Source organism: Ursus maritimus, unplaced genomic scaffold (assembly GCF_017311325.1).
Source record: "Ursus maritimus isolate PB19 unplaced genomic scaffold, ASM1731132v1 scaffold_16, whole genome shotgun sequence".
Classification (NCBI taxonomy): Eukaryota; Metazoa; Chordata; class Mammalia; order Carnivora; family Ursidae; genus Ursus; species Ursus maritimus.
Genome location: NW_024424008.1, coordinates 8,156,412 through 8,181,940, shown reverse-complemented (window position 1 = coordinate 8,181,940; position 25,529 = coordinate 8,156,412). Strand labels below are relative to the sequence as shown.

At 46.7% G+C, this 25,529-nt stretch overlaps 1 protein-coding gene and 1 long non-coding RNA gene across 3 annotated transcripts in view; one reads left to right on the top strand and one right to left on the bottom strand.

The window, feature by feature from the left end:
* Window positions 1–1,484: 1,484 nt before the first annotated feature.
* LOC121102847 lies at window positions 1,485–6,561 on the bottom strand. Its single transcript, XR_005834945.1, has 3 exons — window positions 5,990–6,561; window positions 2,800–3,368; window positions 1,485–1,708 (listed from the first exon to the last, which is right to left on the bottom strand). It is a non-coding gene; the product is annotated as an uncharacterized LOC121102847 (long non-coding RNA).
* Window positions 6,562–14,011: 7,450 nt separating this feature from the next.
* The window catches only part of FCHSD2 (FCH and double SH3 domains 2), a 266,698-nt gene continuing 255,180 nt past the window's right edge, over window positions 14,012–25,529 (top strand). The window contains exons 1-2 of one of the 2 annotated variants that reach the window (XM_008707312.2): window positions 14,012–14,534; window positions 16,278–16,375. In XM_008707312.2, coding sequence (XP_008705534.1) covers window positions 14,514–14,534; window positions 16,278–16,375 — 119 coding nt within the window. In that variant the 5' untranslated portion in view covers window positions 14,012–14,513. Of the gene's footprint in view, window positions 14,535–16,131; window positions 16,181–16,277; window positions 16,376–25,529 lie in introns of those variants that run through there. The other variant, XM_008707313.2, reaches the window with a different exon arrangement.

Here is a 25,529-nt window from a genome sequence, read left to right as displayed (position 1 = left end):
TGGAATCTTGTCTTGTGAGAGCCAGATGAGGTCATAGGGATTGTCTAACCCAAGCTGACCATTTTACAAACGAAGAAATCTAGTCCCATACCTAGACCCAGGTAAGGAGTTATCCAAGGCTATTCCATGAGCTGGGAACAGAGACAAAATTAGACTCAGGCCTTCTGATCCCAACTGAGAGCCTTCTTTCTCTGCCCAGGATCTTGCAGGAAAGAAATAAGCATTTTAGGGGCACCTGGTTGGCTCAGTCGGTAAAGCATCTGCCTTCGGCTCAGGTCATGATCCCCGGGTGTTGGGATCGAGTCCCACACTGGGCTCCCTGCTCAGCGGGGAGCCTGCCTCTCCCTCTGCCTCCTTCTCTCTCTCTTTCTCTGTCTCTTATGAATAAATAAAATCTTAAAAAAAAAGAAAGAAAGAAAGAAAGAAAGAAAGAAAGAAAAAAGAAAGAAAGAAAGAAAGAAAGAAAGAAAGAAAGGAGCATTTTAGTAGAGCAATGAGTCTCTGGCTTGGTAGGTTAGGCTGAGACACTGCACTGAAGTTAAATGTGGTCTCTTTAGGGGATTCTTTGGCACGAGTTTGCTGATAAACCCAGATACCAACACTGACACTTAGAGCTGCTTCTTTTATGAGATGCTCTGCATTCCCACTAAGCTAGAATATTCTCATATTAATTTGTTTAGATTATCATTAAAGCGAAGATACTGCATTTAAAAATTCAGGTAGAATATTTGTAGCCACTTGTGACTGAGGCTGGAAACCCTCAAGAAACTGAGGAGCCTGGTTTTAGGAATTCCTGGGCTGGAAGGACAGATGGTCTCGGGGAGGGGGTGGGAACAGGCCAGCTCTAAGCTGCAGAGTCAGTTGTGATGGGACACAGTGTGGGGCTGGACTCCTGCCCTCTGCTCACCCCACACCTCAGCCCTTGCCCTGTGACGGGGCTTGGGAGTGTCTTTCCCGTGGTTTTGACTACGTGGAAATCTGCAGGTTCCGGACAGAGGTCAGAGTCCTTCCTGAGGCCTTCCTGAGGGATCCTGAGTTGGACATGCCCCTTTCTGGGCCTTGGGTCTTCATCTATAATACAAAGGAGTGCACTTGCCAGGAGGGTCTGAGGGGAATGGGCTGGGGAGGGGGGCAGGGGCATCCATTTGTTAGAGCTGCCCCTGTAAGCCGGACAGATTTTTCTGGTAGTTGGTAGGTCCAGAGCTGAAAAGATCATCTACCCTTTACTCCAAATCTGAGACATCTTTCAGAAATAATGCAAGAGGAAAGGTATGGCTCTAGAAAGACTGATAATCACCCTTTAGTTATAACCCAGAGCTTGCCCCCTAACTTGCAGCTTACATTTTTGTCCATAGATAATGATGTGGTCCTTGTGGCGGCCCTGGGAAACCCACAGGCCTCCTCCAAGCTCCCCCAGGCCCATTTGTCCTCCTCTGCCAAAGTGATCTCGGGGTGTTATTACCATCTGTGCTCTCCCTAGGGCCCAGCAGCTCACCTGGACCAGAGAAAGCACTCAAAGGGCGAGCCGAAGGTATTAAAGTAGATGAAATGCTGCAGACGAACATCCTTCCCCCGAGGCCCTGTAACAGCTCTGCATCTGACTCCACATCAGGAAGCAGATCAGTGATCAACGGCAAGTCAGGGACACCAGAGCTTGCGCACCATAGGCCTGGGCACTGGCCTCCAGGGACAGGGAAGCTGGGCAGACCTTGAGGAAGGAAGAACCAGCACAGAGGCCACCTTTTTTGGTTCACCCTCTGCTGGCCTCCCAATTTCTTTGGCTCAGCAACGCCCAGGATTCCGGGCATGTCTGCCTCTGGCCTTCTAAAAATACTCCGGCTGCCCAACGCCTCCCAGATGTCTGAGAGCTGAGTCTGTGATTTCTCTGCTGGTAATGGGTCAAGCAGCTCAAGCCACTTCCTTTGCTCCCACCACCCAGCCTACCTCCCAAGGCAGGCGCGGGGAGAGGCCTGACTGCCCGAACGGAGAGATCTCAGACATTGTTGACAACAGTCCCTTCTTGGAACAGATGGGAGAACTGAGGTCCAAGATGTGCCTGGGACACTCAGACACGAATGTCCTCTCCACCTCACTCCCCAGCACTCTATTTATGCCTGTGGTCCCCTCGCTTCTCATATGCTGCCTGCAGTCTGTAAACCAGATCTGACTCCCCACTCCAGTTAAACTCCTGTAAACCCCCTGACAGCAGTGGTGCGGAAGATCCCTGTGGTCCCTCTGGTCCCCAGAAGAGTGTCTAAGCCAGAGCACACTTAAGTAGACATAGATTGGATTAATGGTGCAGTGGCAGCCAAGGCTGTGCACGGAGACTTGGGCTGGGGGACAGAGCTGGGCTTCTTGTCCAGGGCCAGCCACTGTGATACTGTATGTCCTCATCAATTGCTCTGGTTGATTCTCAGTTTCATGGGAGCTGAATGAGATGGTGTCCAAGGACTGAGCCAGCTCTGCTGTTCTGAAGCCATGACCTGATGGCCTGTTGGGAATTCCTATCTGCTCCTCTGCTCCACTGTGTGTGGGGAAGATGGCATGTCCTGCTGGTTCCACCCAGCTCTGGGCTCTCAGCTTCTGCTCCTCCCTCCATGCCTCTGAATATCCCACCGCTGGTTCCATTCTCCAGGCTCAGCCCTTCCAGTGGAGCCACCCTCTGCTGCCAGGTGTCCAGGGGTCAACACACCCCACAACAGCCCCCTCCCTCTTACTAACCACATGATCTTGGGTAAGGCACTGACATTTTCAGGGCCTCAATTTTATCACCTTTACAATGGAGAAAATAGGACCTACCTTAGAGAAATGTCAGGAGGGTCAAGGGAGATTCCATATCTCAGATTCCGGGTCATAAATCTTTGCACAGAAAGTCTTCCCTGACCTCCCAGAATAGGTCAGGTGACTTTGCTAGCTCTCCGGTTCTGTCCTCGCCCAACACCACCTGTCCACAGTGGGTGGTCATTGTCTCTCTCTGCTGGGGGCTCCTTGAGGACAGGAGTACGCAAGGCCCAGCATAGCATCTTCACAGATGAAGTGTGTGATAAGTTGGTTGACAACAAGGTGAGTAAATAACACCTGGGGGAAAAGCAAAAGGTTGTGCAGAAGCCAGGGAGCCTGATCTACGAGGGGACTGCTTGATGGCAGGCTCTCGGTGTAGGAATATAGAGAGCTCTTTGGAGCCCTTCCCTTCCTTCTCTGGTGAATTCATCCTTCAAGATCCTGGGAAAGCACCTTCTTCCCGGAGAAACCTGGTCACTGTTTCACCTGGGCACATGACACACTCTTTACATGTCTGTCTCCAGCCTCAGGTGGTGAGTTCCCTGAAGACGAGCCCCTGTCGGATCTTCATGCAGCAAGCACCGGATCTGGCAGGAGCCCAATAAAGGTGGTGGAGAAAAAAAAAAAGGTGGAGAAATGATGTCCGAATTGGACTCCAGGTTGAACTGCCTGATCTTTTATGCCCTGCCCCCCTAGCCTTCAGGATGATATAAGTTACCAAAGCGAGAGAAGCAGAGGGCAAGCTATTGTCTTCCTTCCAAAAGCACCCTCCAAGCACCTGTGGATTAAGTGTGAGCTGGGGAGAAGGACTGATAAAGAGCAGTGAAAATACATTCCCAAGCCCCATCTTTGTCCCTGGACTTTTCTCTCTGCTGAGGAAAGGCCACAGAAACCAGACTTTAAGTATAAAAGGCCCCTGGGCATCCCAAAGATGTTCCTCAGGCACTTGGTCTGAGCCATTTATTCATATTTTACACATTAGTATTATGGCTTTGGTGATCTTGTTGTAAGTGCATTAAGGGTTAGCGGGCAGCCTTGCTGGGGGTTGAGAAGTTGCCGTTGCAGGCAGGCACTGGGAGAAAAGCACCTGATGGGCCGGTAGAAGGGAGAGAGAAAAACAAAGCAATATTACACTGGCAGAAGCACTTAAGCGCAACCCAGATTGGGATCGTTTAGCTCAGGGTCAAGTAAATGCTCCTGGGTAGATCACTGAATTTCTGCTCTAGGAAAATCCCTTTCTGGGCCCCAGTCTCCCTATCTGCAAAGCGAACAAATTCCATCAAGGGTTCTGAGAGTTTATGATTCTGCAGAAGCTTCCTCACGTGTGGCCTTTCACTCCCCAACCATACAGGTCATAGGTTTCATCAAGGCCCAGACTCCAGTCTTCTGGGGTTTTGGGTAATGAGGCTTTTCTGCCACAAACTCCCAAGGGTAGAGACTGTCCTTAGGGGAAGTCCACCACAAAGGTGTCTGGGCTGCGCCCCCTAAGGAGAAACAGAATGCCCCAGGAGCTGGCACAGAGGCGGTTGCCCTTGGTATGCTTGCTGCCTACGGAAGGAGTGAAAAGGAAGGCTGGCTGCGAGCACAACGGAAGTGCCTGAGGTCTGACAGTTGCTTTCAGCGCTCTGCAGCCAGGAGGGAAGTAAAACTGAGCATCTGGCCGCTTCTACCTTGAAAGCCCATGGGACAGCAACAGGTGAGGCCTTGTGCAGGCCCGTTCTCTGGTCCAGAGGTTGGCCACAGGCCAGGGGAGGTCCCTGGAGAGTAGGCTGGCCCAAGGACTTGGGGGCGGGCAGAGGAAAAAGCCCTGAAGCTGATTCACGTCCCTGGGCAAATCTCTGTGCCTCTTTGGGCTCCGTTTCCCTACTTGCAATCATGGAACTGGGATTAAATTTGCCTGTGCCCTAAGTATTTCCGGAATGGTGGGCATTGGGAATACAGAGACAATTTGGTTGGAAGGAAATCTGGCCTGTTACCTTGTCAGCAAGGGATTCATAGTCTGGTGGGGGATAGTTACAGAATCACAGGATAAATCATGATTATCGACGTGCATACAGGTGCTGAAAAACTCTCAACAGAGAGCACCTAACCCAGCCTCAGAGAGGCTCAGGGAGAGCTCCAGAGAAGGTTAAGTGACTTGCCCAAGGTCACATAGCAAAAAAAGCAATCCAGCTGGGCCAGACTTGAAAGGAAGGGGAGTTCAGAAAGACATAACTAAATAGAAGTCTGGTCAACCAGAACTTAATGCTATCATCAAGATCTGAAACTAGAACAGGAGCATTAATTCTGACCTAATGTCAGGAAGAAGCAGGGTTTTTGGCGGGGGGCGGGGGGGTTGAAGAGTAAATTTGAGTTTATCAGGCAGAGGAAAGGGGGAAAGGCTGAAAGCAGAGGGAACAGCATATTCAGAAGTGTGAAGTTGCTAAAAGAACCTGATGAGTTCTGGAAAAATGCATATATATGTTGTGTTGGGAACAAAGCATGTCTAAAATGGTGAAGCTGATGAGGTCAGGGAGGCTGGCAGGAGTCCTGCAGTGAGGGGCCTGGAATGTCATGTTAAGAATGTGGGGCTTAATTTGTAGGGTGGGGGGAGCCATAGAAGTGTCTGCAGCAGAGGACTGCATGGCCAGAATAGCCTATCAGAAGGCTTGCTCTTGTTGCTAGGAAGGCAGAGGAGCCAGGCTGGGGGAGAGACGGTGACAAACGATGGAGGGGACCTATGTCAGTGTCAGGCCCAACCCCTATTGAGAAATTGAAACTTTAGGAGTCTAGAGCTGTGGAGGAAATGAGACCTGAAACCCGGGCCTTACTATGGCTGTGGTCTGGGCAGGTGCGGTTAGCAAGGGAAGTGAAACCGTTGGGCTGACAGGCAGCCCAAACTAGGGGAAGGTGGGATACCTTGTGAGGGAATGTGGGAGCCTTGATCCTGGCTAGGGTAGGGTGAGAGGCTATGTCCTGAGGGAGGCCAAGGGACAGCCTGCCACGGACCACGGTGTGCCCCACCAAGTCCCTGCCCTCGCTCCTGCCCTCAGGAAGCCCACTTCCTCCAGCCAAGCCTTTGTTCAACTGTCTCCCGAGCTAAACTTCTCCTCCCTCTTCTCCCTGCCTTTCCAGCACCCCGTGGTTCCCAACCAGGCCCTTCCCAGCCCTTCAGGAGGCCCGCCCTGAGCAGTGCAGTTTCCTGGTTTCCCACAGCCTTGCCACCCACCTTGCCGAGGTGGGGTGCGACCATGTTCGGTCTTGAGGCCTGTTTTGTTCTGTGGTCTTGGTTCACCGTGCCAGTCAATGTCACCTTGCTGCGGGTGCCTCTGTCTCAACAGACGCTGCCCACAGGAGTTCTTCTGGAGGGACAGGAAGTCAGAATCAGACTCTGGGGCCCCCAAGAAGCCAGGTTGCACATGCCTTCCCTAGAGCAGGCACACGGGAGTGCTGTTCACGGGCTAGGCTGGTTGGTTCTTTGTTCTGGGAAATGTGCTGAACTAATCGAACCAAATAGGCAGATCCAGGTGGGAGGTCCTATATTAGTCAGGAGGCCAGCAGGCAGCAATTCACCTCTCAGGTTCAAGTGAAAGATGGGCTGTCCTGAGATGTGGGCAGGTGAAGGGAACAAACAGAAGGATGGGGAGGCACCCACCCAGAGACCAGGGCTGAAGGAGGGGCAGGAATCATGTTACCTCCACCCGGGAGGAATAGCAGTGAGGTCACTGGGTTTGGGACCTCAGTGCAGCGTGTGAGGACAGAGGGCTGAATACAAACAGGACACAGGCCCTTGGGCACACCCTTCCTTAGGGTGCCATCCTGGGCCTTCTATTCTGTGACTGGCTGCCCACACTGAAAGTTCCATGGCTGGTAAACCTTTGGGACTTCAGGCCTTCAAATCCGTCCATCCAGCGTGCCTTGTCCTAGGTGCTGGTGGTACAGCGACAAACAAGATCTCCTCCCGAGATCTGCGGGGATGGAAGCACTGCTGATAGGATGGGTGAGATAAGTAATGCACGCGCCTATTACAGAGTGTGATAAACACCAGAAAGGAAGATCGCTTTTCAGAATTTAGAGCAAATATCCAAGTGGGACAGCCAAGACTGCAGTCCACCTTTGTAGGCTCATTTCTTGGGATACTCAGACTGTCCCCAAACATGGCTCAGCCCATCCAGCCTGTGGTGTTTGCTCTCCTGGGAGTGTCTATCTCCCATGCCTCCAGGGCCACTTCCAAGGCAGCCTCCTGGGGTCCCCTGGTTTCGACAGAGGCAGCCTTCCCCACGTGGAATGGCTACAGCATGTTGATTCCGTGCCTTGGAATTTCTTATTCAGGCTCAAACAATAGTGAGGGGATTCTAAATCTTGTCTCTGTTAGTTTAATTTCCATTCTCCCCTTCCTGAACACGATAGGTACAGTCACCATTTGCTCAACTGCGACAGCCCAGCTCCCAAGGAGAGGGGCTGGGGGAGACCAGAAACTATAACAGAGTAGTTAACCTCTGGACACTACAGCAGGAACATCTGGGTTCAAATCCTGCTTCTTACTATCGTGCGATCATGGGCAAGTTACTCACCCTCTCTGAGCCTCAGTTTCTCCATCCTTAAAGTCAGGATAATGGGGTGTTGTGAGAATCAATGGGTTAACACAGTCGAAGCCCTCAGAGCTGTGCCTGGTACTTCATAAGCATGCAAGAAATGTTAGCTATTGTCATTACGGCTATTATCAGGAGCCAGTGGGTGTGCTTGCAAACACCGCCTCACACCCAAGCAAAGCTGGTACAGACACACAGCCCAGCACACAGCGGCACTTAGAGATGGGGCCGGCTGGGGAACTGAAACCCCATTTTAGCGATGAACGGAGACTCAGAGAAGGCAGGGCATTCATTCCTCTGACAAATACTTTTTTCTGGCAATTTCCACATGTCAGGCACTGCCTCTCTTCCCAGGTCAAACTTACTGGATCCTCAGAGGAGGGCCCTGTGTTTTAAACAAGCAGCCCTAGGTGATTCTCCAGCTTCAGGAGAGTCTGGGTCAATGCTTGGATTGTAGGAGACCAGGGCAAACATTTTGCCACACTCCGAGTTTGGACTTGGGTTTTATGGGGGTTACCCTCTTCTGCTGGCAGATTGGCAATAGTTAACAGCACAGACTCTGGGCCTGGTTAATTGGGTAGAAATCTCAGGTTGCCACTTACTGGCTGTATGACCTTAGGGTAAAAAGGGGCTAATAATAGTACCTACTTCAAAGTTATTGTGAGAATTAAATTATTTATGTGAATGCTGACACACAGTAACTATTATAAAGTATAAGCTATTATTATTACTGTGCCCCGTGTAGACAAGCATCAGAGAGAAGCCGGGGGTGGTGGATATGGTGCTTCTTACCCCAGGATTGGCTCTGCCTACAGCGTTGGCGGTGTCTGTCTCTTCGGGGAGACGCACCACCTGCTCCCTTCCTCTGGAAGAGCTTTCCTGAGCCGGGGAATTCCCTCCCGTAGTGACTGACAGCAGCTCCCGGCTCCTGATGCCACGTGCTCTGCCCACAGCAGCAAGGGGAGAATTAGATCACATCTCAGGGCCAAGGCTGGACTGGAAAGACAGGCAGGTTTAGGTGTTGGAGTGTCTATTTAGAAGCCCTGGAAATAAGAGGGGGGAGGACAGGTCCTGGGGAAGCTCCTCTCCGCAGCCTGGGCTGGTTTTGGCTGAGGGTGGTGCTCAGCTCGCCCAGGCCACAGGCCACAGGCCACAGGCCACGGGTGTGTGGATGTGCTGCAGACGGGGGAAGGGCGGGTGCCCAGGGAGGAGAGGCAGCATGCCAGGGCATCTGCCAGACCTCCAGGACACTCATTTTGGCCCACTGCCCTCCAGCACGGAGCAGACAAGTGTGTTTTGTTTTGGCACTAACTGGGCAGGCTGTGGGAAAATAGGCGGCAGGCTTCCCAAGCTGAGTGGGGCCTGCTTGTTTCACAGGCTAGGTCACCGTTGTTGCCGAGCTCCCACCTCCCCATGCTGCTGTCCCTCCCCTACAACTCCCACCTCCTTCCCCTGGTCACTGCCTGACCACCCCCCACCCCCCCGCCGGCTCAGCCTGGGGGGTCCTCTACACAGAAGGGACTCTCAAAGCCGTAGCATCTCAAGCTGGGCTTTGAAGAAAGTCCCCGGTGGAAGTCCCTGTGTCCCAGATGAGGAAACGGAGGTTGAAGGAGGACTGGGACTTCCCGGGTCTTCACAATGAGTCAGGGGCAAAACTGGGACTGTAGCTGGGCTCAACACCCTCCCATGGGAATTCCTCTTTTTGTGTTTTGTTTTTTACATTTACAAACAAAACCAGAGCAAAATGAAGGGAAACTGAAGGAAAACACATGCACATACAAAGGAAACTCACTTTGGTGGGCCAGGACCGTTGCAGGCATTTTATGTAAACATTCCCATTTAATTCCCACCACAACCCTGCAAAAAGTCATCATTCCCCTTTTAAGGGCAAGGGAATTCAGTTGAAAGGAGATTTCAGAACTTGGTCAAGAGCCCAAAGCTAGGCAGAAGAGGAACCAAACATCTAACCCCGGTTTACCTGCCCCCAAGTCCCTGTGATGTCAACCCGCCTCCCAAACCTGACTGTTTTATCCATCAGTCCAAGCTTCACAGAGTTGTGATCACAGTGCAGCTCCCAGTGGGAAGGCCCTTGTTGGTGTCCCACATAGGCAGTCACTCAGCCTTCCCTGATGTGTCCCAAGATGGGCAGTCACTAGCTTACATAGCTCCTCAGGTCTTTACAGAGCACATAGCTGTGCCAAAAAGGTCACATTCAGCAAGTGCCTGGCAAAGACAGGACTGGGACCTTGGTTTCCTGCTTCCTGATATCAAACCCATGTGACTGTCAGCTCCTACTGGGGAGCTGGGACTGGCTGTCCCTCACCCCCACCCAAGTTGTAACACTCCCTGGCACGAGCTGACCAGATAATTCCCTGTCCCAGTGCCTACCTCTCAGGGACCTACCTCTGGCCTTAGACCCCTGCTACCACCTGGCGGAATCTGGGTCCCTGCGACTCTCCTGACCCTGCATGTTCTGGACTCACAGCTATGACCTTTGGTCCATGTGTTGAGATTGGGAGTTCCTGGAGCCGGGGCCTGGGTCTTATCCCAGAGACCTGCTCATGACTGAGCCCAGAAGAAGGGACTTGTTGAGTGATGCTGGATAGAATCCAAGGTCTGGTTCTGCCACGAACTCACTTTGTGTCCTAGGGAGAGCCGCTGCCCTCTTCTACTCATCTTGAAGCCTCATTTGAGTGGGCTGTGATTCTCTGTCTTGAGAGCTAACTAATGCAGGCATGCTCCCATACTAGGCTTACCAGAGGGCTGTGTTGAGGGGATTAGCTCGGGCAGGAGCAAAAGCTGATATGTGTGTGTGAGGAGGGAGGCAGGGAGTGGAAGTACAAGGAGAAAGGTGACTAGGGTAGTAGGGAGGTGAATGGGGGTAGGGTCCGCAGACTGCATTATTTGCAGCAGCACAGCCAGGTAGCCTCAGTGGGGCTCAAAACCAGCATCTGGATGAGCTAACAGGTATTCCTGAACAGCCTGTGCCAATGTGAGTGAGGGATAATGATAGAGCAGGAAAGGGAGCAGGGAAGGATGTGAACCTTAGCTACAGGGAGGTGACCTGGTGCAGCATGGGCGTATGGGATGGTGGCCATCTTCTCTAGAGCCCTGGATGGAGTGCCAGTCTGTCCTGGGTGGCCACTCTCAACCGTGGTCGGGTGCTGTTCACATTCCAGTCATGCTCAAGGGCTGCTGCACACTTCACATCCTTGGAGTATCTCCTGGGAGCCCTGCGGAGTATTGGAATAGCTCATCTTCCAATGCCTACTCATATGCCTACTCTAGGCCAGCTTTTAATCCTGGGTTCTCACTTAAATTTAGAATCACGTTCCTTCTGGGAGATTGTATAGCAGCATGCACCCTGGAGGAAGAGCATAGCTTCAGAGCCAGAGGGACCCAGGGGCCAGGCCTGGCTCTCCTGTCCTAGATGTGTGACCTTGGGCTGGTCATTTTGCTTCTGACCCTCAGTCTGTGAAATCTGTGAAACGGGGTCATATGTACCACGAGAAGTTGTGAAGGTTAGAAATAATGCAAATACCATGCCTACTTCAGTGCCTGAAACACAGAAGAGGCAAAATAAATGGTAGCTGTTATTAATTCCTTCCCAGGGTGAGAATCCCATCTGTGGCCTCCTTGATGGAAAGGAGCCAACAGCTACTTGCACTGCCCCAGGGATGGGGGAGCTCAGCCCCTCGAGGGGCAGCTCTGCCTGGAAAAGCTCCTTAGATGCAGCTGAGACCTGTCCCAGTTCTGTCTCTGGGGCCATAATGCATGCTGCTCCGTGGCCACAGGACAGCTCTGTGGCATTACCCCAAAGAATCTCAAGAGATCTTACATCTGGTAACACACTGCTTACCTGCACTGTAGGAGCAAGGCTCTGGAAGTTCCCAGCCTGGTTCAAAGAGTACATTTTAAGTCAGGCTTTCATAAATCATAGAAATCCCTTTCCTCATCCCTGTAGAGTTTGGATTATATGGATTGTATCCTCCCAAGTCTGCTTTTTTCCTGGGTGAACTCTCTCAATTCCTTTGAACAAGAGGCAAATAGGAGAACTGGATTCTGGTCCCAAATCCATCACTTCAGGGCAAATTACTTATCTTCACGGAGGCTCCAGTTCCTCATTTGTAAAATGAATAAAAGAACAGTCTCACAGGATTATAGTGAAGATTGGCTCAGGAAAGTAATACGAAAGTTTGGAGTTTGGAAAGGCACTTAGGAAATGTTAAACACATTTAAAACAAACACATTTTTGAAAAAGCAGTTAGCAGGTCATCTGGTGTTGCCCCTTAGCTTTTTATCACACCTTCAAAGGAAGTCATCCCAGAAAGTCAGTGCTATTCCTGGTTTTAGAATAATGGCAAATCAGGTGGAGGATGCCTTTGTAAACCTGCAAAATAGAGCCCCGGGATTGTACTTCATCTGTGAAGAGCCTACTAAATTCTAGGCTCATTCACTTACTTTATTTCATAGTTGGGGATCAAGACCCAGAAAAGGCCCAGCTTATCAATGGTAGAGGCTGGATCCCAAATCTCCCAACATCTAGCAATTTTATACTCCTAGTCCTCACCTCCAGGAAAGAGGTAAAGGGAGGATAATCTCTGGGCCAGACTAGTTGCACCCAGGACTAAGATCCAGTAAATCTTTGCTAAGCACCTTCTGTGTGCATGACACTGCATCTGGGCAAGCACTGTTACCCCTCGCCCACTAGCCTAGTATTATTCATGGAATGGCTGGTCTGGAACTTAGCCTTGCTGAAGGCTGAGGGGGATTCTGTCTTGCTAACCTCTGTATCCCCAGTGTCTGGCACAGGGCTTGAATCTTAGAAAATATTTTTGTAATGAATGATGAATCCGTAAGCGTTTATTGAGCACAGACTATGTACCAGGGCCTGTGGTAGAAGAAATTCTATTTACTGCAACAAGCCTGCAGGGCTGGTATTATATCCCCATTTTACAAGTGAGAGAATAAAGGCTGAAAGCAGTGAAAATGACTAGCTCAAGGCCTCACAATGAATTGGTGCTGGAGCTGAGGTTGGAGCCCAGCCTGGCTACCTCTGACCTGAGCTCTCACTGCTGCCCCACAGCTGTCAGGGAGCTGGGCCTCTGCCCACTGGTTCCATTGCCCCAGGCCTTCCGTGACAGTGATTGAGGACTCTGGTTTAGGGCAGACTTTTGAATAGCCTCAAGGAAACTAGAAAAAACAAGCCCGATCTCCTAGTTCCTACACAATCTGACTCATGCACAGCTCTGATTCTATCACCTTCCTGTACAAGAATCTAGGTAATTCAATGTGAACAACCTGGATTCAAGTTCCATCTTCCCAATTTCTGGCCACTTGTGGCCTCGGGCAATATACTCGGGTCTCTCCAGGCCTCACTTTTCTCTTTTGCCTGACTACACTTCTGAGAACAGACGTCTGGTACCCCAACTTCTGATAAAACCTTGAGGCGATCTACACATCCCTCCACACATCCATGTGGCTCCAGAAGAGGTATTTTCATTCTTCTAACGACCCCAAGGGAGGCTCATACCCCTATCCCCAGATGATCTGGACAGGGCAGGAACGTGGGTGAAGGGGGCTGGCTGGCTGAACAGCCTCACCAACAAATGAAGAATGCAGAGCTCACCCAGCCAGTCAGAGGCAGACAGAGCGGACCGACACCCAGACGTCCTGACTTCCAGACAAGAGCTTCCTCCGTTGCCCCTGCTGCCTCCTCTACATTTCCTCATGGTTATCATCTGCACCTGTTTTGTTTTTGTTTTTTGGTGACCCAGAGAGTCTAGTCTTGCTGTGTGACCTACAAAAAAGTCTCTCCTCTCCTATGGGCACTAGCCTGCCCATCTGTGAATTGGGGATGCTTAACGACCTCACGGTTCCCTTTCAGCAGAGTCTGCGCTCTTTGACGTGAATGTGCCGCATCCGAGAGCCGTTTTGTTCTTTGCAGGGCAACTAGACATCCCTCTCTGCCCCGCAACCGCCCCCGCAGCAGTCAGGCACCTGTGGCGGGCTGAGAAAGAACTTGTCGATGCTCGCCCCCTCACGCTTGCCTATCTGGACAGCGCATTCACTCGCCAGAAAGGGGTGTTTGAAGACCGAAAAGAAGTAAAAAACGAAACTCTCCTACTGCCACATGCATGCTACCCTCCGCGCCATGGCAAAAACTTCACTCTTGAGTGTCGCCCCCGATATACAGAAACACTGCAGCCCAAAAGCCGGCAGGAGGCGGGGGCGGCTTGTGCGCGTGCGTCGGCGCAGAGCCCTATTCCGCCCACGTGCGCGGCCCCGATCGGAGGCGCGCGCCCGGTCGGCTGGCGGGAAAGCGCGCGTGAAGCCCCCGGCTGGCTCTCTGTGTGGGGGAGGGAGGACAGGAGGCGTTTGGAACGTGCCACTCTCGGAGACAACGGGGGGATTTTCATGCTCCACTAGCGTTTCTGCCCCTCCTATTCGCCGACCGATCCGTTAGTTCCCCCACGTCCCCCGCCGAGATCCGAAGCCCCGCTCCGCGGCCACGCTCCCTCCCTACAGCGTGGCCCGGCCCCTGGAACCCCGGTCTGGACTCAGTTGTCCCCTCCGCCGCCGGAGCGGGGCGCTGCGCCACACGGTGGGGCCGGAAATTCCCGCGGCCAGAGTGGAGAAGCCGAAGCCGAGAGCGCGGCACCGCCTTCCACCTCCCCGGGCCGGGCGGGGGCGTTGGGCCCAGCGAGGGCTGGGCTGCTTGAGTGGGGGCGGGGGGCCGCGTCTGCGAGGAGCTGCGGCGCCGGCGGGCGGGGAGCGGGACGACGCTGCTGCTCAAGAGCCGCTCGGCGAGCTAGGAGACCCTGCGCCCCAGCTTCTGGGCCCCCGCCCCCTCGCGGTCTCCGCCTCCTTCCCTCACACACCCCCCGGGCCGTCCGAGCCCCAGGCCTTCCCGGCGCTCCTCCTCCTTCTCTTCACACTCGCCCTCCGACCCGGCTCCTCCAGCCGCCCGCCGGCCTTGCCTTGCTCCCTGCCGGGCGAGTCCTCGTTCTCAGGCTCTCCTTACTCGCGCCCGCGCGCGCGCACACACACACACACACACACACACACGCACGCTTGCCGGGCCGCCTCTCCTCACGGCCCCCCATCTCCTCGTCGTAGCTGACGCCGCCGTCGGGGGAGGATTGATGTCCCTTCAGCATCATGCAGCCGCCGCCGAGGAAGGTGAGGGTGCAGCTGGGGGACTTTGGGAGGGATGTGTACAAGGGACGCGGCTGGGGCGCCCCCTCCCCCTTTCCGCAAGGGGCCGTGACCGCCGTAGCCTCCGGGCTTGTCACCGGGTTGCCGCCGGTTCTAGGCGGGGGCCACGCGAATGAGGTGTCTTTCCGACGAAGGGGCGGCCCGGGCTCGTTCCCTCCACCGCACGGGAGACCCCCAGACGTTTCGCAAGAGTTTCGGGTGTGCATTTGTGTGTGCGCGCGCGCACGGCAGTGCTGCTCACTGCAAAGTGCATTCTCGGGGCTGCACCGAGGGGAGGCGGGGAGCCCCTGCAGCTTTGCAGAGCCTGTGCTTGTGTGATTGTTTAGTCTGCGCCAGGTTTGAGCCCTCCAGCTGCATGTCGCCACCCTCGCCCATTTGGTAATTTTCAGGGAATTTGTTTCCAGCCTAGCCGTAAGGTTCGGCCTGCTTTTCCCACGGGGCGGCCGAAAAGAAGTTGGACTAGTCACCGCCCCCCACCCCAGGGGAAAACGAGAAATTAAGCCCCCCCCCCAATCCTGCCCCGCCTCTCCAGCTGAGGGGCCAGGGGACGATGGTGCTGCCCCGGGAGAGCGAGAACCGGGCAGTGCATCGAGAACCGGGCAGTGCATGGCGTGTGCACCGCGGTCTGGGCTTGGGGTGGGAGTGACGGGTGCTCTCGGCGTGTCAGCGGCTCCCCCCTGCGCCCTACGAGAACTGGTTCACTGTCCTCTTCCCCAGGGTTCCCAAGGGCTGAGGCTGTGTCCTTGTCTTTTTAATCCTGCAGATGGTTACTCAGTGTCTACTCTGGGCATTGGGTGGAGAAGGCTGTTCTGTCCTCCCCTCGTGGGCAAACATTTGCCGAATGCCCAACTCGCTCGTGTCTGCTTCCTTTTCTCTTTCTTAATCCGGGTTTCTCCAGTTAAGTGATTCTTTTTTTCTTTCACACATGTACCCCCACCTCTCCGGGTTAGCCCGGCTCCACCGCGGCGGGGATTCCAGGCCCATTGGAACCTGGAACCCTGGGGTCCGGGCCTGGCTGGCGAGGCACTGGACAGCTTGCATTTGCTGTTCTGTTTGAAGTGGAGCCGCCACGGGGACCAGCTTGCTGGGGTAGCTTAAAAGCACTGCATATGCGGGAAGGTCACTTTTGCTTTCTCCTTTGTGAGGAAGAGATTGTGATTTGATGCGCTGTCAGCGAGTTGGCATTATCCTGAGACAGTGTGCTTTCTCGCAGCCATTATGGAATAATTTATGTAGTCAATTTATGCATATAATTTCATGATTGCGTAAATTTTGGCCATTATCTATTGGGCATTCCTATACTCACTTCTGCCATCTATACTCAGCTCCCCTCTCCTGATGGTTAAAATCTTTGAATCTTTTTTGGAAGAAATAGAAGACAGACTCCTAAAACTCTAAAAAGACCTACAACATATGTACTGAGCTTGTGCATGAAAAGGAATGCCTGGCAGTTTATTTTGCACCTCTTTAATCTGTAATTTTTATACTCTTTTACTTTCATTTAACCTCTTTCAGGATATTTGGCTAGATTTCTCATTAAGTGTCCTCAGGAAGCAAAATTAAGTGGCTAATAATGGATTTATGGCCTTTAGGGGAGACGCAAGCAAGAGGTATATATTGTGACAGGTATTAAGTATTTTGCTTAAGTAATTACTTTGTTGTTGTTAAAGTTGCAGTAAGGCCTTCATAATATATGGTATATTTTAGGTGAAAGTTACACAAGAACTGAAAAACATTCAAGTTGAGCAGATGACAAAACTTCAAGCCAAACATCAAGCAGAATGTGATTTACTTGAAGATATGAGGTAAGGTTATAGTAAATAGTTTGAGAACTTTTATATCTTTGTTTCAAAGAACCATTGAGTTACCAAGCCCCAGGAACTGATGATGGAATTTCCTTTTGGATTTCCTGCTTTAAGGCTGTTAGAGCTTTGACTCAGCTAGAAATTATAACTGGAACTAACGCAATACAAACTTTTTTTTTTTCCTCCCTTTAGTGGAACCTATAACCTACACATACTATCATGAAAAAACAAGGATCTTAAAAATTTATCAAATTTTAATCCTTAAAGTGGAAATTCTTATTTAAATAATCTTTCCACTAAATTGTAACATTTACTGACCTTAATGATTTCACAGAGATTTCTAAACTGACACCTCTGGTTAATGGTTAATATCTGGGGGTGAGTCCGTCAACCTCAGATGATTGCACACTAGCACTGTTTGTTAGAACATGACAAATGTAATGTTGTCTTTGAGCATTAAATTAGTGGGACATGTGTTTATCATATTTTGTCATTAAAATTACCTGTATTCGTAATCAGGATAACTTTAAATAGATAAGCCAGCTTGCCAACATTGTGAGGATCAGTATCTTTATTATAGAGGGAAGCATGACTCATTTTATTGGAAGAGACACCACTGTTTTAACAATCCTGTAATACAAATTGACAGCTCAACAAACATTTTTATAAAGGATGGAAGATAATTTGCATGCTGAAACAGAGGGCCTGCAATTCTTATTTCCCTTTAGTAACACATCAAATTGGAGTTGGGTGTGTAAGCTTTCTCAGTTGCCTGTTTTTCCTGTGGTACATAACCTCATGTTGATTTCATGAAAAATATGAACTGTGTGTTGTTATAATAAAATTATGTGTTTGTATAGCCGAATTGTTTGGAGCCCAAAGATTTTAATTTAAAAAGTTCTTTTTTTCCTGCCTCGTATTTAATTTAGGTACTATTTGTGACTATTTCTACTGTCTGTTCAAGGTTTCTAACTAGGGCATATAAATTTAGTCTTATCCAAACTTGGATATGCCGAGATCATTGTTTTCTCACTGGGAAGTATTCTATTTTAATTTTACATTTGTTTCTTTTTGTTTTTCATGTGGCCACAGGGGAATTTTTAGACTTAAATAATTCCTGTGCAAAATACCCGAAACTCTTCATAAGGTTAAAAATGAAAAGTTTTTAAACATCTATTAAGTGAAATAAGGTATTTTAGTAGAAATCTCTAAATGAAGAAAGTAGTAAATTTTAGAAGCAATTTAGAAATGACAAATTAGTGTGTAAGTGAAGATTCTCTGTGGGGTATGGAAGGTCAGTGGTCATTAAGCTCTGTGGTTATCTTCTAAAGACTTCTTGCTTATGTTTTTCTTTTTTTTCCCCCGATTGCCTATACCTTGGGACTGGAGCTTATGGTCAAGTATAGGGACACACAATCACTGCTAAGTTGATAGAGGTTGTTCTGCTACTGTTGTTTAGTTGTTTGTATTACTACCGACTGCATCACATTTCACTTACATTATTGGAAAAATATCCTAACTCTTGCAGTAGTGTTCTCATATCTTCTACCCCACCAATCTCTTCTTTTAAGTCTGTCTTCCACATTGTCACCAGTTAGCTTTTTCTTTTTCTTTTTCTTTTTCTTTTCTTTTCTTTTTTTTTTTACGGTTTTATTTATTTGAGAGAGAGCGCATGCACAGGAAGGGGGGGAGCAGAGGGAGAGTGAGAAGCCAACTCCCTGCTGAGCGGGGAACTTGATCTCAAGACCCTGAGATCATGACCTGAGCCAAAGGCAGCCGCTTAACTGAGCCACCCAGGCGCCCCACAAGTTAGCTTTCTAAAAACATTGTTTATTATATACTGGGTTCTCTATGGCCTTCTAGATAAAGACTACACACCTTGTGGTAGCATATATGGCCCTCTGCAACCTAGCCACAAGCTTCCTTTCCTTGTGTAATTATTGCCATTTCATGCTTATTCATCCTTCCTTTTTATTCCCCTTGCCCTGGCCACTCAGGACTTCTGGCTATCAAATTGTGCTCTGTACATTCATTCCTTTATATGTGCCATGATACCCTTCCTCCCACTTTTTCACCTGGCAAATTCTGGTTGCCACTAAGTTTGCAAGTTTGTTGTTCTCTGTGATCTCAGAGGATTTTGATTTTGCACCTGCTTTTGGCTTCACCCCTCATGTGAATTCATTGAAGTCAGGCGGTAAGTCTTAATTCATTTTTGTGTCTTCGTTTAGGCTGGCCAAATTGTTAAATGAATGTAACTGGTTGTATTTAAATGCACCTTACTTGTTTATAGGTGAAATGTTTTATTGCTCTGTCCGTAGGGGGTTAGAGTGGTGTCTGTTTGGCTTGTGTTATACTTTGATTCATGTGGGCACTTTAAAACGTACTGTGCTATTTGATGTTGACTATATCTGTATTTACATATAATATGTAAATACATAGATTGTTGGTGTTCCAAGAATTAATAGATTCTTTATTCGAATGATATATATTCTTTTCTGTTAAATTATTGGAATGAATCCCTTCACTCCTGTGTAGTTCTGAGCAGAATACTATATTACCTCCTAAAAGCTGAGTTTAGGTTTCTGATTTGTTTTTTTTTTTCAATGATAATACTGAATTGGAAGTTGAAAAGTGCATACTCTTGATATTCATAATAACTTTAGTTGCTTGAGGAAGGGGGCTAGTCTGGCTTTTCTGGTCTGTCCTAGCAAGTAGAATGACATTTAAAAATTCATTCGAAATCTTGGAACTTGAGTTTTTATATGTATTGTGTTATAAAAGATCTTGCTTGCTGCTTTTCCTTTTCCTTCTTTTTTTTCTTTTTAAGTTATCTCTACCCCCAACATCGTACTTGAACTCACAACCTGGAAATCAAGAGTTGCATACTATACAGACTGAGCCAGCCAGGTGCCTCTGCTTTTCGTTTTTTGAGGCTCCCATCACCCTCCTCCCCAAAGCCCCACTGATAGTAGTTCTTCTCACCGATTCCCCAACCAGTATTATATTCCATTTAAGTTAGTGTGAATTCACTCAAAAAAAAGTGCAAATAGCTTTTCTTAATATAAAGAAATTACTAGTAGGCAGAAAAAATTTTTTATGACTTTAAAAAGAGTCAAAAATTAGAAGACCGCAATAATTATTAAGCTGTAAGTAAGAGATGTAACAGGAGATGTAGTGTATTAAGCTTTAAATAGGAGAATTTCATGCTGGGTTATGGCTAGTTTCCACTCCCTTCCTCCCTTTCTCATCTTCTGGAATTTTGAAGGGAGGAAACCAATTATGATACAGTATTTTTCCTTTGCTCTCCTCCCCTTCTTCAGTTCATTTGTTCCAGGGATGTATTTGGAAGCTGGTGTGTTGGGAGTAAAATATGAGAAGGAAAGAGAACTCATTTGTTGTTAATCAGGGACATTCCATGCTTTGGGGAGATTTTATATTGAAGTGTTTCCTGTTGACTTGTGCTGTCAGCGGTAGACAAGCAAACTTTACTTTCTTTTTAGTTTATTATTATTATTTTTCTCTTTGCTTTCCAAGACCACTTATAAGTAAGTTTCTAAATACTACAGCCTATGTATTATTTATTAATATATACCTAGTATTGTTTATTCTTATGATGTACTAAGTAGAGTCAGTAAAGAAAGTTCTTTGCAGGGATCCTGAATATAAAGAACTACCTTCTTAGTAGACATTTTTAGGTCATTATGTAATATGGAAAAACCATAGAATTTTAGAGTCAGTTGAACACAGTCATATTTGTTGATGAAAATGGAAACTGAGGCACATATTGAGAAAAAAATGCTAAGCTGTTTCTCTGATTTCTAGACCAGTGCACTATCCCATCTCTCTGTATAACCCAAGGTTTTAATCAAGGAAATCATCATAAGTCCCATTTCTTGAAACATTTTGCTTATCAAAAAGTACATTTTAGCTAAAAATTTTTCTTATTTTTGACTTTTCATACATCATGCTGTCAGTCAGCTTTGAATCAGTATTTTAAAACTACTAACATGAATCCAGACAAAGGCAGATACTTGAAACTACCTCAGAGAAAGCTGGGTGTATGGTTTCTCACAGATGTTCTGAAAAATGGAACTGGCTTAAGAAGCACCTGTCCTTTCTTTGTAGACATCTGGAGGTCTAGTGACCTCAAGTGAGGAATTACTGTACTATATGTTACCTTCTCTAAACTGTAGGTTTGTGGGACTCACTGGGGTTTGGATTCTTGTCTGTTTATGGATGCTCTGAGAATTTTTTTCATGGTGTCAGAGACTTGTGTCTAGAAGGGAACCTTAGACGTAATCTGGTCTAGACTGTTTTTAAAAAACGTTTTATTGAGATACAATTCACATACCACACAATTACCCTGTTTAAAGTTTTTTTTTTAGTATATTCATGGGATTGTACAAACATCAACACTTTTTAACTTGAGAACGTTTTTGCTTCCCCTAGAAGGAAACACTACTTATTAGCAGTCACTTCCATAATTTTCTCCAGCCTTAAGCAATTACTTTCTTTCTCTATAGGAATGGCATCTGTAAGATGGAATCGTACAATGTGCGGTCTCTGTGATTGACTTTTATTTAGCATAGTGTTTTCAAGGTTCATCCATGTTATAGCGTCAGCACTTCATTCCATTTTATTGCTGAGTAATACTCTGTTGGATGGATATACCACCACATTTTATTAACCCACTTATCAGCTGATAGATTTTTTGGCTATTACGAATAATGTTCCTTTGAACGTTCATGTATAAATTTTCGTGTGGACTCATGTTTTCATTTATCTTGAGTATAAATCTGGTAGTGGAATTGCTGGGTCATATGGTAACTCTATGTTTAACTTTCTGAGGAACTTTCAAACTGATTTCCAAAGTAGCTCCACCATTTTATATTTCTACTAGCAGTCATGTTATGAAGGTTCCAGTTTCTCCACATCATTGCCAATGCTTGTTACTGTCTGTCTTTTGATTATAGCCATCCTATTGGGTGTGAAGTGGTATCATTGTGGCTTTTATTTGCATTTCCCTAATAGTCTGTGATATTGAGCATTTTTTCATGTGTTTATTGGCCATTCGTATATCTTTGGAGAAATGTCTATTCAGATCTTTTGCCCGTTTTTGAATTGGGTTATTTGTCTTATTGCATTCGAAGAGTACTTTATGTATATGTGCGTATATTTTTGTAAGTTATTTGATTTGCAAATATATACAGTATTTGCAATATTTTTCCTACTCTAGAAGAATCACCTGAAGTGATTCAGACATTCATTAAATTTTGAGAATTACTGAAGCAGTGGAAAGAATAAGGACTTCGATGGTAGACCAGAGATTGAAACCCAACTCTGCCACTTATTAGTTGGATAATCTTGGACAAGTTACTAAGGTTCTGTGAGCTTCATATTTCATGTATGTAAAACAAGGTTAATGTCTACCTTTTTGCTTTTTCTGTAAAAGTTAAATGAGATATGTGAAATGCTGAGCGTGGTAGGTCTCCATCATTGGTAGCTGCTCTTGTTAGTGGAAATTAGAGCCTGGGAAAGATCATTGTCTTATTCAAGGTAACAGTGGAGGTTTTTGTGTTTCATTAATTCTAAGAAGCACAGTTTTTTTTTTTTTTTTTTTTTTTTTACATTCTTCTGAAATCCAGGTACATCTTAGAGTTGCTTTTGGCTTTGATCTAGTTGTCAATGTCTCTTTATGCATAGAACTTGAAGAATACATATTGGCAGGCTTGAAAGAAAATCCCAGAGTTAATGGTTGGAATACAAATGTCCCCCGGGCTTTTGATGGCACAGAGGATGATATTGTGTGGAAAATATAAGTATCAATGATTGATTCAAAAAAGTGGTTCAAAAGAGCTTGACTCCTGCGTGTGACCAGTTTATGCATGAATTTATTTTATCTTTTTAAAATTATGCACAAAAGTAATATATCCTAAAAATCTGACTAAATAAATTTAAAAGCACTCTTTTAATAAGTATAAATAAAAATTGTGAGAGGGTATTGTATCAATTTAGTTGGCAGCGTTCTTAGTGGAACATAATGTGTCTTGGAGTGTTGTTTTTGATATGATGAAAACTGGAAGTAGCTAACCAGGTACTGGACCCAGGTCTTTTTTTCATTCATTCAAAAATTGTATTGCTTCTCAATTGAGTGTTCTTTCTTTTTTTTAAATTTTAAAATTTATTTTATTTTTTTAGAGGGGGGAGGGGCAGAGGGAGAGGGAGAAAGAGAATTTTTTTTTTTAAGTTTCAGAGGTAGAGTTCAGGGATTCATCAGTCTTCTATAACACCCAGTGCTCATTACATCACCTGCCTCCTTAATGTCCATCACCCCGTTAACCCCATCCCTCCACCCCCCACCCCTCCAGCAACCCTCAGTTTGTTTCCTGTGATTAAGAGTCTCTTATGGTTTGGAGAGAGAGAGAATCTTAGACTGGGCATGGAGCCTGATTCGGGGCTTGATCTCACAACCCTGAGCTCATGATCTGAGCCAAAATCAAGAGTTGGACGCTTAACCGATTGAGCCACCCTAGTGCCCCTCAATTTAGTATTCTTTCAAATGAGAACTTAAAAATGATGTAAATCATGAGGGGAGAATTTTAAAAAAGAGGGCTGCATGGGAAAAGATCAAGTAGGACCGTACTTAACATTTCTTTGAATGAAAAAAAAAAAGATTACCTGATTTTAAAATGAAAGGATAACATGGAACTTTAACTGACTAAATGAATTTACATTTTAGATATACACTTCCACATTATGGTCAGTTCTGGAGGGGATACTTAGAGTAGGAGGTACAAACTAGGCAGAGGAAGAAATAGGGAAATACAGTTTGAAAGAATCCGTTTACTAAAGCTTTGTTACAGACCACTGCTTACTTGAAAGAGTCAGGGTTTTAACAATACCTTTTCCTATTGCTATTTAATGGTTTATGAGCTCATAAGCCATTGTTCATAGATTCTTATCTGCTCCTAAAATATGATGACTTGGTTCTGGATGGGATGGCTATTGCAACCCGCTGCAGGAGAAGTTGTATGATTTATAGATTTGAACAGGGGATACTTTCATGAGCCAGATGAAATTAAACTAAGGCTTAGTAATGAAAGTTGACCACCACGTGGTGGGTGGAATAGAAGAAGAGAGGTGTTGGAAGAATTTTTGTTTGCACATTTTAAAATTTTGGTCTTTTTAACCATACCCAGGTATATAAATATGAGAGGTGGTGAGGGTGATCTGTGTGGTGGGATAGCTGTGATATACCAGAACGAGCACTAGCTTAGAAGTACACAACCGGGGTATGAATCCCAGTCTTAATGTCTTATTGGCTGTGTGACTTTGGCCCTAAATCACCACAGGTCACTTAAACTTCTCCGAGCCTCGTGGATCTTACCTGTAAAATGGTAATAATTATAATATCTTATGGGATTATTTTGATAATTAAAACAAAGTAATGCATATAAAAGCTCTCTTGCATAGTGACGTAATAAATGCCTAGTGAGTGCATGTGGATTGTAGTTTTGTTAAGTCATTGAGAACATCGATTCAGAATTATGGTCTGTGACTTACTCATCCCCTAAAGAGTTAACTTGTAGGTTAAAAATGCAATGAGCCTTAAAGATAAATTGGTCAAGTAATATTAAGAATTTCCTTCACCAAGTTCGGAAGTCCTAGGTACCTTCATTTTTCTGTGTGTTGGTGATGATTCTTCTTATGATTGGTGGGTGGCTTCTACAACTCCAAGCAGGAGAATCTTATACAACAACATTAGTGGAGGAAGAGGAGGGAAGGGCAATTGATCTTTAATGCAAATTTTCCCTCCCTTCTTCTCCTCTTTCCTCTGAGAAGACAATTTCTACCAGATATATCCCAGTAGACTTTCCTTTATATCTTTTGGTTGAGTTTGCTTATCTGCCTGTGCATGCCCAGTTGCAAAGGAGGCTGGGAATATGATTATATTCTTGGAGAGGTGGTCTTTGCCAGCAAGAAATAACGTATTGGTGGCAGTGATACGGCTTTGTGCCACATTACTGTTTTGCTCTGTTTGCCACAGGGACCAATTTCTAAGTTACTTCTAGTGTTTCCCATAAAAGTGTAAAAAATGTGTTGGGGTTTGATTGTGAAAGATATAGCTGGAATAATGAATTCCTTAGAAAACACTTCTGTGCCTTCTTACCAACTTCTTCTGAATTCAGTGTCTTAGGTCAGGAGTAGGTTTTTGTATTTGCTGTAGGTAATGGCCCAACAGGCCAGTGGCCTTTTTGGTATTCTCCTCTTAGCAATGCAGGAGTGGTTAAAAATCTCGCCACTTTGGTCTTCTGATAATTTGGAGAAATGGTGGCCTAAGGGCCCTCCAGGCAGTTGTGGTTTTGCTGAACTTGTTTGACTTCTCAGGTGAAAGCATTAGTAAGTAGTGAAGTGGCTAAACTGAAAGTGGAGAAGGACAAATAGGAGCTAGAATTACTCCTAGCTGAATAATTTGTCCCTTAATAATTGAGGATTAGCAGTTCAATCTTGGAAACGTAAAGTGCTTAAGGAGTCCTGTGGTGGTAAGTTGATGTTTTTCTTTGTAGATTTTTTGAAAGTTCATTTGAATTTCACAGATCCCGTTCTGTTTTATTGGTGTCAGTCTTCAGGAATGATCTGATGCATAAGCAGGAGTTAGTTTCCAAGTCTGGTTTGTGCCGTCCGTTCTTCAGTGACTAATTTGGGAACTAGGCACGAGATTTGTAATCCTGTCTTTTGTTCCGTTGCTGCAGATTTCCTGTCACGTGTTGGTCGGGACTGACTTAATAGAACCTTAGCTGATAGTTTTATTTCATCTTATTTTGTCTTCACAGTATTCCTTGGTCATGCTTTATTTTAACGTTCCATTTGATTTTTTTTTTTTTGGTCATTCACATGTCTTATCATCCAGATGTTTTCTGTTTTGTGAATTTGACATAATCCTGATTCAAAAAGAAAATGTTATTTCTGGTGTTAGGAAAAGTGTTACCATGTCTGTGGTTCCATAGGAAACAATTGGGAGTTTATACTCCTTGATTATATTTCAGTTGTATTTGTTTTTCCCTCTTTGGTGGTTGGAGAATGGGTGTGAGAGACAGAGACTTTTTATTATATACATTATTTTTATGTTTTGAATTTTCAGTTATGTGAATTT